The sequence below is a fragment of the Oncorhynchus keta genome, chromosome 36 (genome assembly GCF_023373465.1).
Source record: "Oncorhynchus keta strain PuntledgeMale-10-30-2019 chromosome 36, Oket_V2, whole genome shotgun sequence".
NCBI lineage: Eukaryota > Metazoa > Chordata > Actinopteri > Salmoniformes > Salmonidae > Oncorhynchus > Oncorhynchus keta.
In genome coordinates, this window is record NC_068456.1 from 27,723,881 (window position 1) to 27,742,251 (window position 18,371).

The 18,371-nt window shown below is 42.9% G+C and overlaps 1 protein-coding gene across 1 annotated transcript in view; it reads right to left on the reverse strand.

Moving 5' to 3' along the window:
- LOC118369857 (disks large homolog 5-like) overlaps positions 1-18,371 on the reverse strand; it is a 92,018-nt gene that overhangs the window by 61,920 nt on the left and 11,727 nt on the right. Inside the window, exon 2 of the mRNA XM_035754599.2 lies at positions 6,122-6,190. Within this exon, the coding sequence (XP_035610492.1) occupies positions 6,122-6,190 (69 nt within the window). The remainder of the gene's footprint in view (positions 1-6,121; positions 6,191-18,371) is intronic.

An 18,371-nucleotide genomic window follows, 5' to 3' on the forward strand; every position in this document is an offset into this window, starting at 1 on the left:
TATGTGCCATGTAAAAAAGCTAACGTTTAAGTTCCTTGCTCAGAACATGAGAACATATGAAAGCTGGTGGTTCCTTTTAACACGAGTCTTCAATATTCCCAGGTAAGAAGTTTTAGGTTGTAGTTATTATAGGACTCTCTCGCTCTCTCTATGCCATTTGTATTTCACATACCTTTGACAATTGGATGGTCTTATAGGCACTTTAGTATTGCCAGTGTAACAGTATAGCTTCCGTCCCCCTCCTCGCCCCTATCTGGGCTCGAACCAGGAACACATCAACAACAGCCACCCTCGAAGCATCGTTACCCATCGTTCCACAAAAGCCGCGGCCCTTGCAGAGCAAGGGGAACAACTACTCCAAGTCTCAGAGTGAGTGACCAATTGAAAAAGCTATTAGCGCGCACCCCGCTAACTAGCTAGCCATTTCACATCGGTTACACCAGCCTAATCTCGGGAGTTGATAGGCTTGAAGTCGTAAAAGGCTCAATGCTTGAAGCATTTTGAAGAGCTGCTGGCAAAATGCACGAAAGTGCTGTTTGAATGAATGCGTACAAGCCTGCTGCTGCCTACCATCGCTCAGTAAGACTGCTCTATCAAATATCAAATCATAGACTTAATTACAACACAATAACACACAGAAATACGAGCCGTAGGTCATTAATATGGTCGAATCCGGAAACTATCATTCCGAAAACAAGACGTTTATTCAGTGAAATACGGAACCATTACGTATTTTATCAAGCGGGTGGCATCCAGAAGTTTAAATATTCCTGTTACATTGCACAACCTTCAATGTTATGTCATAATTACGTAAAATTCTGGCAAATCAGTTCGCAACGAGCCAGGCGGCCCAAACTGCTGCATATACCCTGACTCTGCGTGCAATGAACGCCAGAGAAGTGACAATTTCACCTGGTTAATATTGCCTGCTAACCTGGATTTCTTTTAGCTAAATATGCAGGTTTAAAAATATATACTTCTGTGTATTGATTTTAAGAAAGGCATTGATGTTTATGGTTAGGTACAGTCGTGCAACGATTGTGCTTTTTTCGCAAATTCGCTTTTGTTAAATCATCCCCCGGTTGGCGAAGTTGGCTGTCTTTTTTAGGAAATAGTCTTCACACAGTTCGCAACGAGCCAGGCGGCCCAAACTGCTGCATATACCCTGACTCTGTTGCAAGAGAAGTGACACAATTTCCCTAGTTAAAATAAATTCATGTTAGCAGGCATATTAACTAAATATGCAGGTTTAAAAATATATACTTGTGTATTGATTTTAAGAAAGGCATTGATGTTTATGGTTAGGTACACGTTGGAGCAACGACAGCCCTTTTTCGCGAATGCGCACCGCGTTCGATTATATGCAACGCAGGACACGCTAGAAAAACGAGTAATATCATCAACCATGTGTAGTTAACTAGTGATTATGATTGATTGAATGATTGTTTTTCATAAGATAAGTTTAATGATAGCAAGCAACTTACCTTGGCTTCTTACTGCATTTGCGTAACAGGCAGGCTCCTCGTGGAGTGCAATGTAATACGGCCAAATCGGTGTCCAAAAATACCGATTTTAGATTGTTATGAAAACTCGAAATCGGCCCTAATTAATCGGGCATTCCGAGTAAATCGGTCAACCTCTAATTTGTTCCATCATTTTATTGACCTACAGATCAAGAAAAAAGCATGTTTTTTTCTACTAAGCTGCTGGAGGCAAATAGTCTATCCTAATACTTTCAAATATCCCTTTACCTTGTCTTTGCATCTCTTCCTTGTGAACACCTATAGGGGAAACACCTAGATCATCTAAACATGACTACGGTGTGATACAGGACGTGTTTAGTTAGCCTACCAAGGGCTGTTACGATGACTGTATTACCGCCAAACCTTCGGTCACAAGTTATGGTCATGTGGAATTTGACCGCAGTCGTTTAGTCATGGTAACTAGGCTTCTCCAAGCTCAGATGCTGGTCATTAGTAGCCTACTAAACGTGGTAACTGCCTGGTACTTGGCACTCTATTGTCCCTCTAATCAATGCAAATATAATAGAACATCTAAATCAAACAGTTCATGAGAACCATGAGCTCATGTTGAGCAACATTTTAATAGGTTATGCAATTGCGTGAGAAAACAGTGATTTCCTCCATTAAAAAGAGGATCCAACAGCTTTCTATAGGCTATGCCTACTATATTTATTTCTCAACTTTCCTAATATTAAGCACATTGTTTACCTTTACAGCAGGAGTATAGTCTACATGGCTGGCATGACAAACCACACGGGGAAAAGCGTCCTCCATTCACTATTTAAGTGCATAGATGACATGTATTTTTTCCCACTGCCCCCGTTTCCATACAGGTGCATGATAATGGTCCATTCTAAATCAAAACTAAATCTCACATATATTATTTAGTATATGTAAAGACACGATTAAATCAAGAATAGTCTGATGGGTGACAATATTAGACTATCACTTGTGAGCGCTGTATTGTCACTTGTGAATGATGCCCAGAATGTGCAGTAAGACAAGACAGTCGGTGTAGAGCCTAACTGGCATACATAGTCGGCGCGTGAGTTTCAACTTTGGGGAAGATCATTTTTACCATAAAAATGCACCTTTATAATAAAGGATTACATTAATAAATCACATTTGCGGTCACTTTTGAGAAAACATCATTTTGGAACATTCGCGCTTACAGCCTACTGTCGTGAGCACATTGCTGCACTTATAACGTGAAGAAAGAGCCTAATAGTTCATCAACATTTTAAGCTAAACGTTCTGATCTGTTGCATCAGCCTCATTGCTTTTAAAATGTTTGATGCGAGTGGTTGTATTCATTTTGGATCTATAGCATCTCACAACTGTCCCAAAGCATGTTTGGAATATTTATTTATTGCACAGAAGGACAAGTTAACCAATAGAATGTCAACTTTTGCACTATGGGGCATAGTAGAATGACATAGGCTAGTACTTTTGCTGTTTGTTAGGCTTACTCACCTTGTTGGTTGATGAACATTAGGCTAAATGTGGACAGTTCTGCTAAACATCTTCAATATGCGCCTCAGAATTTGATAAGAGGGAAGTGCAGTTGCGTCCCCAATGTGTCAGTCTTCACTTGTAGTCTACTTCTAGCTGAGATGCCTGTGAGAAGGAACCAATCACGTGACAGGCATTGGCTAATAAGAATTGAGATATCTGAGAGAGCCATGTGAGTGAGGTGCTTCGGAGCACGGCAGCTCAGAGAAGGGAATTATAATATTCAGCCCAAAAGCAAAACGGCCACTGGCTGCAAAAAGCATGTTTTCTTTAAATAGGCATTACGGCCACACAAGGGGAACGCCGCCGTGAAATTTGAGGCATGTTGAGAATAGTATCAAGTGTGAATGAGAGACTGATGAAGTGTGTACAGCCTGCACTGCCTTCCATGCTACTTTTTTCAAATCATCATTAGAGTCGCATCATGCAGCCTTAGAATGCATTAAAAATCCAAACATATAGCCCAACGTTGCACAAATAACCTTAAATTGTGCATATAGGAGGACATGTTTCTTTGTTAACCGCTCAACACAGAATAGCTGCATGTCCGCACTCCCTCGGAAACCATTTGTAGAAAATATCATTTTTATTTTATTCGGCTATGTTCAATTGTATTCTTCATACTATAAAATAATGCCACGGAATACTAAGCAAACCTTGTCTGCTAAATGAACTAGTGTAGCCCACAGCCATATGGAGTAGCCAGAACAGGACAACTCAAGAGTATGATATTTTGTTCTTCTGAAATAGACCACAATTTCTTTATATCACGTTTCTTTAGACCGGTCTAAAATAAATAAATAATTTATTGTGATGGTGTAGGCTATATTAAATGGATTTATTCAAAAAGGTCTGTATCAGTGGCTTTTAGACTATGTGTGGAAGCAAGGAGATTCAAAACATGTTTATGTCAATTACCATGAGACTGGCAGTTATTTGCTTGACAATCACCGGCTGACAAAATGTCATAACCGCCACAGCACTAACACGGAACCCAAACCGGCTGCGCGCGCGTGCGCTATCGTGCATACATTTATTTTGTCCCCCTACACCAAACGTGATCACGACAAAAGTTAAAATATCAAATCAAACTCTGAACCACTGAAATTAATATGGGGACAGGTCGAAAAGCTTTGAACATGTATGGCAATTTAGCTTGTTAGCTTGCACTTGTTATCTAATTTTTCCTATTTAGCCATCTTGCAGTTGCTAGCTAATTTGTCCTGGGATATAAACATTGAGTTGTTATTTTACCTGAAATGCACAAGGTCCTCTACTCTGACAATTAACCTGTTACTCCTATAGGGGCAGTATTTCATTTTTGGATAAAAAGACGTGCCCGTTTTAAGCGCAATATTTTGTCACGAAAAGATGCTCGACTATGCTTGGAATTGATAGTTTTGGAAAGAAGACACTCTGACGTTTCCAGAACTGCAAAGATTTTCACTGTGAGTGCCGTTGAACAAAAGCTTCAGGCAAAACCAAGATGTTTGAGCGACCAGGAAATGAACAGGATTTCTGAAGGTACGTTTTCCATGATCGCCTTATATGGCTGTGAATGCGACAGGAATGAACGGACACTTTCTAGCGTTTCCCCAAGGTGTCTGCAGCATTGTGACGTATTTGTAGGCATATCATTGGAAGATTGACCATAAGAGACTACAATTGCCAAGTGTCCCGCACGGTGTCTGCGTGGAAATTGGTGCGCAAAAGTCAGCTACCAGTATTTTTCCATCCGAATCAGAGAACAAAGAAGGCTTCTAGGACTGCCATTTCAATGAAGAGATATGACAAAACACCTTGAGGATTGATTCAAACAACGTTTTCCATGTTTCAGTCGATATTATGGAGTTAATTCGGAAAAAAGTTCGACGTGTAGGTGACTGAATTTTCGGTTAGTTTCGGTAGCCAAATGCATAGTAACAAAACGGAACGTTGTGTCCTACACAAGAATCTTTCAGGAAAAACTGGACATCTGCTATGTAACTGAGAGTCTCCTCATTGAAACATCTGAAGTTCTTCAAAGGTAAATTATTTTATTTGATCCCTTTGCTGGTTTTTGTGAATATGTTGCGTGCTAAATGCTAACGCTAAATGCTAAGCTAGCTATTTTCTCTGGTTCTAAAGCATATTTTGAAAATCTGAGACGACAGGATTGTTAAGAAAAGGATAAGCTTGAGAGCAGGCATATTTATTTCATTTCATTTGCGATTTTTAGAAATCGCTAACGTTGCGTTATGGTAATGAGCTTGAGGCTGTAGTAACGCGACCGCATGCGGGATGGGACGGACTATGAGGTTAATCCACACATAAAACGGCCAACCGATTCGTTTCTAGTCATCTCTCCTCCTTCCAGGCTTTTTCATCTTTGAACTTATATGGTGACCGCATCTAAACCTTCATAGTATTACCACGACGACTGACAAAACAGTTCATCTTTCAATCACCCACGTGGGTATAACCAATGAGGAGATGGCACGTGGGTACCTGCTTCTATAAACCAATGACAAGATGGGAGAGGCAGGACTTTCAGCGCAATCTGCGTCAGAAATAGAAATGAGTTCTATTTTAGCCCTTGGCATCGCAAACGCTCGTTGGCGCGCGCGAGCAGTGTGGGTGCAATATTTGAATAACATGGATTTCTACATTTATTTTGCGCCACTCACGCATGCAACGTGTCTGGTCAGCATGTAAGCCTACACCCCTCTACGTCCCTTCACCCTCTCTCTTTTAGTTTACACCTCCTTCCCACTCATCCCAGAACAGAAGCAGGCCTGTCAGGGAGGCCGACAGACAGAGACAGGCCCATCTCTCTATACCTCTACCTCCCTCCCTCACTTCCCAGAACAGAAACAGAAGGAGGAGCGGGCCAGACCAAGAGACAGATGGACCGGCAGGCAGAGCCACGCAGGCAGGAACTCGGAGGATTATGTGCCATCCTTGGCATCAGGTTGGGCCTTTAAGGGTTTACGTAACACCCAGTGATGCTGAGTCATTTGGACCCCTGTCAAGCTCTGGCACTAAGTGAGTGTTAAGAAGGAAGCATGGTGAATACACACAGAAAATGTTGTAGGCCCAATACTTACCAACACTGCTTAGGGAGCTGCTACTCTCAGAATCTGAGGGCATGGTGGAGAGAACACTGTATGTAGAGCCTGCAGAGACAGTGATGAGGTGGAGAAGAGAGTAATCAGTAACCAGTCAAAAAGAAGACCACGAAATCAGGTGTTTTACATTGAAGTCGTTCTTGAAACAAATGGTTTGGTTTGTCAATCGATGAATTAGTATTGTAAAGTTAGCGTCATAACCCAATACAAATATGCATGAAAAAAAAATGGACAAATATATCTTCTCCTGTACTTATGATTTTAAAACCTGTTAGGGAAGTCGAGAATTTAAGCAGCTTTTTGCTAAAAATCGCGCAACATTTCAGCGCCCTGCTATTCATGCCAGGAATATAGTATATGCATATGATTAGTATGTGTGGATAGAAAACACTCAGACGTTTCTAAAACTGGTTAAATCACGGCTGTGACTATAACAGAACGTGTGTTTCATCGAAACGTGCAGGAAAATCTGATAACTGAAAATGGAAATAAATATCCATGCGCTACTTCCAGGAATTGTTCAAGAAGAACCGAATTAAATGAGGCCGAAGTTGCAGTGCCTACAGCTTCCACACGATGTCTAGAGTCTTGTCATTTGATTCGGCTTTGATTCTTGGTCAAACCGACACAAGGGAACCGATTCCCTCCGGTCACCGACCGGATGTTTTGGTTGAGATTTCTGCAGACATTATGTTCCGACGGACACCTATAGAATTTACATCGCCTCCTGATGCATTTTATCGCTTATTAACGTGTACTAATACCTAAAGTTGCATTACAAAAGTATTTCGAAGTGTTTTGTGAAAGTTTATCGTCAACTTTTTTAATTTTAAAAAATGACGTTACGTTATGAAACGCAATTTTTTTTTGTTTATCACACAGTCTTCATAGATCGATATCTTGGCTATATATGGACCGATTTAATCGAAAAAATACCCAAAATGATGTTTATGGGACATCTAGGAGTGCCAAGAAAGAAGCTCGTCAAAGGTAATGAATGTGTTATATTTTATTTCTGCGTTCTGAGTAGCCCCCGGCTATCGCAAAATCTGTCGTTAGGTGACGGTGCAGTATTTGGGGGATACATGCTATCAGATAATAGCTTCTCATGCTTTCGCCGAAAAGCATTTTACAAATCTGACTCGGTAACTAGATTCACAACGAGTGTAGCTTTAATTCAGTATATTGTATGTGCATTTTAATGAAAGTTTGAGTTTTATCAAAAACTATAGGTGGCGTACTTGAAATTTCCGCTGATATATGTTCCCACCACGGGACCACTGCCTTAACATTAACACATCTTTATTCATGTCCCCTCTCGCTCTCCATGCAACTAGTACAATGCTTTGATGTATATTTCCTGTATGGCCCTGCTAGTCAAGCAGTGTCACAGTTAGAAAGGAGAAAATCGCATTCTAGGTCAAGCAGCACATGGAGACAGCACTCAGGACTATGGTGCCATATTTGCATAGTGCTACACACTTCTAAAGGCTTCTTTCTGCATGCTTCCCAGCAAAAACATTTCCAAAAAAGGTCATGCATATATTATGACGTTGTTGTTTGTTTTGGACTTAGGTAAGGGTTTTTTCAGCTGTTCGGGCACAATATTTTCTCAAGGCAAGCCAAAGTCAGTCACTGAAGTCTACTCCCTTTGTTGGTGATTTGTCAACAGTAGGGATTCTTCAATAAAGACTGTCGTCACTCAACGAGAGACGACTCGTTTTCAAGCACATTTTTTCCATTGAGAAATACTGGACCAAACATCTTAGATGTAAAATTGCATGATTAAGAGCTCCTTGACAAAAAGCTGAAACTAATGACTGATTTGAGTTCTTAGATTCATTTTGACTATTTTTTTTGTAGTTCATACTGGCAATGGCATCTCAAAATGGACAAACAGTACTATTGCCGCTTTATTCTTGTTTTTCAAGTGATGGTCTTTTAAGGGAGTATGCGAGCACACTAGTTTGGTTCGCCTAGCCAACCTCAAGCATGCAGACTCCTTTACGCCCAAGGGAGATTTAATTTGATCTTTAAACGTTTTAGTCGTTTAGCAGACTCTAATCTAGAACGATTTACAGGAGCAATTAGGGTTAAGTGCCTTGCTCAAGGGCACAGACAGATTTTACCTAGTCGGCTTGGAGATTTGAACCAGCGACCTTTCGGTTACTGGCCCAATGCTTTTAACCACTAGGCTACCTTTTCATGTAGAGGAATCCATAGAGGGAGCTATACAAGGTCATGCTGCTGGACATCACAACTCTAGCTGCAGCTACAACAGATCAGCAACATAGGAGTTTAACCCTTTGCGGAGTGAGTTCTTAGAATGTCATCATTCTCAGTGTTCCACTTTGGAATTTTTACTTCAGTACAGACTAAATGAGCAGCCCATGCTGTTGTCATCTTTAAGAATCAGTTAGGTTTGCCATAGTACATAATATAGACATACTGTTTATTGCTCCTTTGAGTATTAAGAAGACAAACAGATATACATATAGCTGGTTATAGTCTAATGAGTATATTGTGATCAACTGAGATGTGCCTCTGTCACACTTCAAGCAGGCATAAGACTGCAATTAAAGGAGAAGGTTTTTTATTTTTATTTTTTACAACCAAATCTATTTATGTAAATGGCATGTTATAGAATGGTCCAGACACCTTTGTGATTTCACATGTTTTCGATAAAGTTACCCCAAAACAGCAAATCACTTCCTCATCCTCATTGTGTAGTATATGGGGGCCCCCAAAATACACCTCCAAACATAATTTTAGAAATGGCAAAGCTCTCAGTAAAGTGATGCAGGTCTTTAGATGTTGTACACATGAAAGAATTGTGTCACTCAGAACTTTATCTGCAATGTTATATTCTCTTTTGCGCTACTCGAGCCATTTCATTTTCCATGTAGCCTGCCTGCTGCTACAGGTAACTGCCAAAATAAAAAAGGTAAGCACCTCACGCTTTCAATATAAATTGTATCACTCATTACACAAGTGTTCCCTTTATTTAATGTATTTTTTATTTTACCTTTATTTAACCAGGCAAGTCAGTTAAGAACAAATTCTTATTTTCAATGACGGCCTGGAACAGTGGGTTAACTGCCTTGTTCAGGGGCAGAACGACAGATTTGTACCTTGTCAGCTCGGGGATTCAATCTAGCAACCTTTCGGATACTAGACCAACACTCTAACCACTAGCCTACGCTGGCAGTTACCTGTAAAATGGACGGAGAGGTATCGCTTGAGTCACAACAAAATGGATTATAACGTTGCGGATGAAGTTCCCACTTCCTGGTTTGATTTTTCTCAGGTTTTCACCTGCCATATGAGTTCTGTTATACTCACAGACATCATTCAAACAGTTTTTAAAACTTCAGAGTGTTCTATCCAATACAACTAATAATATGCATATATTAGCTTCTGGGCCTGAGTAGCAGGAAGTTTCCTCTGGGCATGCTTTTCATCCGAAAGTGAAAATGCGGCCTCCTATCCCAAACAGGTTAAAGTGTGTCCTCTAAAACCCAGTCATGACACACACCAAAGACAGGGTTTTTTCTGAATCAAAGAAGGGACTTGGGTGGTGGGCATGGAGTGGAGACATTTGAGTTTTAAAGCAAACTTCCTGCAATTCTATGCATTTTGCTCTGGCTAATCCTGTGTTATTTTACTCTGGCTAATCCTGTGTTATTTTGCTCTGGCTAATCCAGTGTTATTTTGCTCTGGCTAATCCTGTGTTATTTTGCTCTGGCTAATCCTGTGTTATTTTGCTCTGGCTAATCCTGTGTTATTTTGCTCTGACTAATCCTGTGTTATTTTGCTCTGGCTAATCCTGTGTTATTTTGCTCTGGCTAATCCTGTGTTATTTTGCTATTGCTAATCCTGTGTTATTTTGCTATTGCTAATCCTGTGTTATTTTGCTCAAAAATAGTATCTACCGCTAAATTCATTGTTTTGGGAATTCTCAATTCTCCCTGACTGTCTAGCTTTTACTTTGGTGATTGATAATGTCAATTATTATATTATAATAAAACATAAATCCATTATAGTTTCTACATTCTTTATATCTGAGTTAAGTCATTTAAGTTAACAAAGCGTTGTTGTACAAATTTGAATTAGGTGACCCTAAAAAAATCCCAAGGATTTCAATGGCAGAAAAATCTCACCAAGGGAGTGATAACATCAAGAGGGCATCGATCAAATCCCATTACCCCAGATCTGCTGTGTAGGCTATAGCCCTTACAACGCCAAGCCTGTTGTAGAAGAAAGGTGACTGGCTTTTAATCTTTTCTGACACTCCCTGAAGCTCGGCCTCTGCTGCTGCGCTCCACTGGGGAACACAGAGGATTTCACATTGTTCTAGCTGACATGAGAACTGCACACTACTACTAGTCTGCTGCACACTGAAGGCACACTTTTGACTAATTTTCCCAGTTTGCTTAAGCCTGCTAACTGAGGAGTGTTAATTCACCTGTTTCCATACATGTTTCATTTTAAAACATGTATCTTACGAAAGGAGTTGTTTAATCTAAATGCTTAGTTATTAATCTGTACATGGAATCGTATATGTTTTTTTCAACCATTTTTTCCCCTAGTCTTTACAGGAAAATGCCAAGGGCGCTATCTGTTTTGTGGAGACATTTCACTGCAGCTAATGTAGAAGGAGAAGCTGTGGACATTTGCAAATACTGTGCCAAATCGCATGTGAAGAAGGCAACAAAATGCAGAATTCCCTCAGCGCTCACATCAAGAATCCTCTGACAGAAGTCCCTCTACTTCTATTCGAGGTGAAAATAAGGTGTCTGATTCATCATCGATAACAGCTCATAGACCTCCTGGAATCATTTGTTTTTTTTACTCAATGGAGGAACGTATTCAGAGAAATTATGATGAATGTCTTGCTCAAGGTGTGTATGCAACTGGTTCACCTCTGATGATCACAGGCAATGTGTATTGGAAGAGATTTCTGAATGTTATTTGCCCAGCATACACCCCTCCAACCAGACATGCGTTATCTACTCATTTGCTGGATGCAGAGTTCAACAGAGTTCAAGTGAAGGTCAAGCAAATCATAGAGTTGGCAGACTGTATTGCAATCATCTCTGATGGGTGGCCGAAAGCTTGTGGGCAAGGAATAATTAACTACACCATCTCCACCCCTCAACCAGTATTCTACAAGAGCACAGACACAAGGGATAATGGACACACCGGTCTCTACATTGACTGACTTCAGCTTATCTGCAATGACCTTGGACCAGAGAAGGTATGTGCACTAGTGACAGACAATGCTGCGAAACATGAAGGCTGCTTGGTCACTGGGGAGGAGTCCGACCCTCACATCACACCCATTGGCTGTGCTGCTCAAGTATTGAATCTGCTCCTCAAGGACGTCATGGCACTGAAAACAACGGATACAATCTACAAGAGAGCCAAGGAAATGGTTTGTTATGTGAAGGGTCATCAAGTTACAGCAGCAATCTACCTCACCTAGCAAACAGAAGAATAAGGGCACCACATTGAAGCTGCCCAGCAAAACCCGTTGGGGTGATGTTGTCATCATGTTTAACAGTCTCCTGGAGGGGAAGGAGTCTCTCCAAGAAATGGCCATATCAGTCTGCCGATATGGACAGCCCCATCAAGAGGATCCTCCCGGATGAAGTATTTTTGGAGAGAGCGGTAAGCAGTCCGAAACTCCTGAAACCTATAGCAGTAGCCATTGCACGGATTGAGGGAGACAATGCCATCCTGTCTGATGTTCAGACTCTGCTTGCAGATGTAAGAGAAGAAATCCGTACTGCCCTGCCCACTTCACTGTTGCTCCAAGCAAAGGAAACTGCAGTTCTGAAATACATCAAAAAGTGTGAAGACTTCTATCTTAAGCCCATACACGCCGCAGCATACATGTTGGACCCCAAGTATGCTGGCAAGAGCATCCTGTCTGGTGCAGAGATCAACAAGGCCTATGGTGTCATCACTACCGTGTCATCACTGCCATGTCTCACCACCTTGACCTGGATGAGGGCAAGGTTCTTGGCAGTCTGGCGAAGTACACTTCCAAGCAAGGGCTTTGGCATAGAGATGCAATATGGCAATCGTGCCAACATATCTCATCCGCCACCTGGTGGAAGGGACTTTGTGGATCTGAGGCTCTTTCCCGTTGCCTCCATTATCCTCCAAATCCAACATCAGCCGCCTCAGAGCGCAACAATGACCAAGTATAGATCTGGTACTAGGCTGGGGTAAAGAGTCTGAATATTGGACGCAATGAGAGGAGCTGCTCGCTGTCCCTCTAGCAGAAATGCTGAACAGCAGCAGTCTAGCTGGTCCAGTAATGCTACTACATGCATTACAGCGAACACACAGCCTATTATCTGCCAAGCTAGTGGTGCTTTAACCCAGAAGAATATTAGAAGTCAGCATAAGTGAGACAAAGTTTTTTAAAAACAACTATGATAGCAGCTCATAAATCTCGATAGCGGAGGTGCATTGCTCGGCTCCTCTGGGGCCGCAGTCCTGCTGATTACATCACCGTTGGCTTTTGACAACGGACTAATTTCTCCAGGTGTGTGAATTCTCCAGCCAATCTGTAGCCTCGACTTCCAGGGAGACAGGGAAACCAGCAGAATGCTGTGACCACTTGGCAAGCGTACAGTCATCATTAGGCTATAGCTTGTCTTGGGCATGAAGTTGTGTAATATACTGTGATCAGATGATATCTGTACATCCTGAATAATCTTGAGTTATCGCCGAGAGCAGAACCCCTTTATGAACAAGGTAGGTAAATGTTAATACACACCCTGTCTAGACTACATATTATCATGACATAACATAGTAGAGGAAAACACAGGCCTTTGGTCATGCATCAGAGACTGCATTGGAATAGTGACAGAGAAGGGGACGGACGGACGGTAGACGACAGAGAGATATGGGGGGGTGGTAGATGATTGAGAGGAACATTTTTACATCTCGCTAGAAATTCATAATGAAACGATCTTAGAGAAAAACATCCTCGCGTGCTACCTATATTCCCCCAATAGAATCCCCATGCTTTAACAATGACAGCTTCTCCATCCTAGAGGGGGAGATCAACCATTTCCAGTCTCAGGGAAATGTACTGTACTCATTTGTGGTGACCTAAATGCCAGAACTAAACAAGAGCACAACAACCTCAGCACACAGGGGGACAACCACCTACCTGGAGGGGACAGCTTCCCTCCCCAATAAGCCCCCCTTGACACAACTAAGACAACATAACCAACATAAATGGGTCATAATGGGTCATTCCTGCAGCTCTGTCGGACGCTGGGTATGTACAGTTGAAGTCGGAAGTATACATACATCTTAGCCAAATACATTTAAACTCAGTTGTTCACAATTCCTGACATTTAATCCTAGTAAAAATTCCCTGTCTTAGGTAAGTTAGGATCACCACTTTATTTTAAGAATGTGAAATGTCAGAATAATAGTAGAAAGAATGATTTCTTTCTTCATCACATTCCCAGTGAGTATGTAAACTTCCCGGTCAGAAGTTTACATACACTCAATTAGTATTTGGTAGCATTGCCTTTAAATTGTTTAACTTGGGTCAAACGTTTCAGGTAGCCTTCCACAAGCTTCCCACAATAAGTGGGGGGAATTCTTGGCCCATTCCTCCTGCCAGAGCTGGTGTAACTGAGTCAGGTTTGTAGGCCTCCTTGCTCGCACACGCTTTTTCAGTTCTGCCCACAAATATTCTATGGGATTGAGGTTAGGGCTTTGTGATGGCCACTCCAATACCTTGACTTTGTTGTCCTTACGCTATTTTGCCACAACTTTGGAAGTATGCTTGGGGTCATTGCCCATTTGGAAGACCCATTTGCAACCAAGCTTTAAGTTCCTGACTGATGTCTTGAGATGTTGCTTCAATATATCCACAACATTTTTCTTCTTCATGATGCCATCTATTTTGTGAAGTGCACCAGTCCTTCCTGCAGCAAAGCATCCCCACAACATGATGCCGTGATTCACGGTTGGGATGGTGTTCTTCTACTTGCAAGCCTCCCCCTTTGCCCTCCAAACTTAACAATGGTCATTATGGCCAAACAGTTCCATCTTTGTTCCATCAGACCAGAGGACATTTCTCCAAAAAGTACAGTCTTTGTCCCCATGTGCAGTTGCAAACCGTAGTCTGGCTTTTTTAATGGCGGTCTTGGAGCAGTGGCTTCTTCCTTGCTTAGCGGGCTTTCAGGTTATGTCGATATAAGACTCGTTTTAATGTGGATATAGATACTTTTGTACCCGTTTCCTTCAGCATCTTCACATGGTCATTTGCTGTTGTTCTGGGATTGATTTGCACCATTCGCACCAAAGTACATTCATCTCTAGAAGACAGAACGCATCTCCTTCCTGAGCGGTATGACGGCTGCGTGGTCCCATGGTGTTTACACTTGCGTACTATTGTTTGTACAGATGAACGCGTTACCTTTATACGTTTGTAAATTCCTCCCAAGGATGAACCAGACTTCTGGAGGTCTACAATCTTTTTTTCTGAAGTCTTGGCTGATTTCTTTTGATTTTCCCATGATGTCAAGCAAAAAGGCACTGAGTTTGAAGGTAGGCCTTGAAATACATCCATAGGTACACCACCAATTGACTCAAATATCCTATCAGAAGCTTCTAAAGCCATGACATTTTCTGGAATTTTCCAAGCTGTTTCAAGGCAGTCAACTTAGTGTATGTAAACTTCTGACCCACTGGAAGTGAAATAATCTGTCTGTAAACAATGGTTGGGAAAATTACTTGTGTCATGCACAAAGTAGATGTCCTAACCAACTTGCCAAAACTATAGTTTGTGAACAAGAAATTTGTGGAGAGGTTGAAAAATGAGTTTTAAATGACTCCAACCTAAGTGTATGTAAACTTCCGACTTCAACTGTATATCTACCCTTTACAGAAATAGAACCCAGTGAAGAAACATGTGGATAATTGATAACTTTAGACAATTTCAAAAAGTGCGGTATGAGAATCATCTGTACCTTTTCAGACAGTAGGGCTGCAGTCCAAACATGTTATTTTTACCCCCTCAGCACCAGCCACTTTCCTATGGGGGAATCCCAGTCGAAACCAGATGCAATTTGATTGTAATCTTAAGACGGTACCATTCACTAACGCTGCCCCCTCAGCCCTCGATTTAGCGAGTGAAGAGGTATAGGTATATTAATAGCTTTAGGTCGGTTGTTTTTAAGCTCCATTTCAAGATTACCACCAAGGACATTGCCTTCCGATCACCACTCTTCCCCCGCTAGGACAAGGGACATCTAAGGTACACTTGGACGTGGCGAGGTAAAACGTCATTCAAAAGGCTGAGGGTTTAGGGCAAAGGGCTGTCTATTTTGAATTTGGGCCCCCAGCCTAGAACTGTGCTCCGGCATATAATATTCTATTGTTTCCCTGACAACAAACACTGCTGATTGATGTCCAGCTGTGTTGTTTATGCAGTTTTTTAATGGTAGGGTAGCTAGATGTGCTTTCTTTCCACTAAATGGTTTGGTAAGTTGTGATATTAAACTAACTTTTTTAGGAAATAGTGGTCTGCACGCAGGTAGGCAAGGACTGACAGATCTGGTTACCGAGTGATGGAAGTTAATCCCGCTTCAGAATTGGCATTATTTTACAGACAAGTAAAATGCTGTTCATGTCTCCAGAGAAGGTTTAGTGTCTGCGTTTAAAAAGTGTAGTGATCCTACCCAAACAGAAAAACAAACATGCCGTAGCCAAAGACGCTTTCAAGGGGACATATACCATTATATGTGAAGAGAATCGATATAGGCTATAAAATCAGTAGCCTACTGTCATTTCATATTATGAGACAAAAACACCCCCACCCACTCCGCAACGAAGAGTAGTCTACCCTGTGTGCTCGAAAGACTGGCCCCGTCATTAGCAAAAAGAAAGAGCAGGCAGGCCAGTGCGAGGGAGAGGGGGGGGGCAGGACAAAGCGATAGCGAGAGGGAGCGAGAGAGAGTGAGAGAGGAGGGGCAGGCCAGGGCGAGAAAGGAGGAGCAGGCCAGGGCGAGAGAGGAGGGGCAGGCCAGGGCGAGAGAGGAGGAGCAGGCCAGGGCGAGAGAGGAGGGGCAGGCCAGGGCGAGAGAGGAGGGGCAGGCCAGGGCGAGAGAGGAGGGGCAGGCCAGGGCGAGAGAGGAGGGGCAGGCCAGGGCGAGAGAGGAGGGGCAGGCCAGGGCGAGAGAGGAGGGGCAGGCCAGGGCGAGAGAGGAGGGGCAGGCCAGGGCGAGAGAGGAGGGGCAAACCAGGGCGAGAGAGGGGCAGGCCAGGGCGAGAGAGGAGGGGCAGGCCAGGGCGAGAGAGGAGGGGCAGGCCAGGGCGAGAGAGGAGGGGCAGGCCAGGGCGAGAGAGGAGGGGCAGGCCAGGGCGAGAGAGGAGGGGCAAACCAGGGCGAGAGAGGGGCAGGCCAGGGCGAGAGAGGAGGAGCAGGCCAGGGCGAGAGAGGAGGGGCAGGCCAGGGCGGAGGAGGGGCAGGCCAGGGCGAGAGAGGAGGGGCAGGCCAGGGCGAGAAAGGAGGGGCAGGCCAGGGGCGAGAGAGGAGGGGCAGGCCAGGGCGAGAAGGAGGGGCAGGCCAGGGCGAGAGAGGAGGGGCAGGCCAGGGTGAGAAAGGAGGGGCAGGCCAGGGCGAGAAAGGAGGGGCAGGCCAGGGCGAGAAAGGAGGGGCAGGCCAGGGCGAGAAAGGAGGGGCAGGCCAGGGCGAGAAAGGAAGGGCAGGCCAGGGCGAGAAAGGAGGGGCAGGCCAGGGCGAGAAAGGAGGGGCAGGCCAGGGCGAGAAAGGAGGGGCAGGCCAGGGCGAGAAAGGAGGGGCAGGCAGAACCGTGCACATACGTCTTGGTAATCTGCATTTCATCATGTTTTAATTGTCTAGCATGCCTCACAAATTTACCAAAGTAGATTAAAGTTTGCCTGTTCCTCTCTGGCTTTATTTAAATTACAGATCTTTCCCCAGGACTTTATAGCCATATAGTCTAGTTAGGCTATAACACAGAAGATAATGTATTGTGATTAGGGATGCGCGATATCGGAATTGGCCGATATTCACTAAAGATACCAAAATCATTATCGGCCCAATGTCTAGTTGAACGCCGATGTGCATAACTGATGTCAAAGCTGACGTGCATACCTATATAAAATGTAGGTACATGACGTAATGACGCCATACGTGCTATACGTGCAACACAGCATTCCTAACCTAGTCCACAATGTCTGCTGTGTGGATCGAGCAGTCAACAATTCCAGCAGTCATTTTAAAGAATAATAACATTTCAGCGAGACAACTCAAAGATGAAATCCATTAAATTTGCACGTGCAGTAGCACTGTCAAAGCTGTACAAAAAGTCTGCAAACAAGCAAACACCGACCACGAATGATGTGTTTACAATACTGCGTTGGTAATAAAGCATTATTTGCTCGACCTCAACGTCGACCGGTAGCTAGCTTGCTGGACCAGTAGCTAGCACCAATACAACCAGTCTGAAAACAATGACCAGTAGAACCTGCAGTCATTTTCATTATTCTCAGCAATGATTTAGGAATCCTTGTGAGTAAATATTAGCTGAGTAGCCACTTGTTTGTTTATTAAAAGTTGATAATTTCATGAAAATAAATAGCCAGCCAGCTACTTAACCCTGTTGCCAAAAGCTAACGTTATAAGCAGCCAGCTAACTTATTCTGTCTACAGTAGTGAGGCTCGACCGGACAGGGTTATGTTGTGAAGCTAGCCACAATAAGATTTGCCACAGTAGTGGAATTTTCAGTTTGCCTTCAAAATAAAAAAGTACCTCTTTGAAAGTGATGCAGATGGTTACAAATTGGTGTTATCATGCCATATTTAGACTAGATGATGTTAAACAAGGTTGGAATGTGAAGCAATGAAATTGGGGTATCAGGCTACTCGGTGACACCCACAGAACACAACTGAAGAGTTTATGCAAATATTTGCGTTTTAGCTCTTATGGCAGGACTGTGACTGTGTGAAATCACCTCCCCAGTCAGCCTATTGTGTGCATTGACATTCATATTGCGCTGTACAGCTTTACCTAAGGATTTGGGATCAATGAAATGGGGTATCAGTCTACTCAATACATTTTTTCCCCCAAAGTCCTCCTCTGAGTTATCAGACTTCAAAACATTCACACGGTATTGTTTTTCCTCTGGAATAGTGTTCAATACACATAGGTTGACAATAAATGTG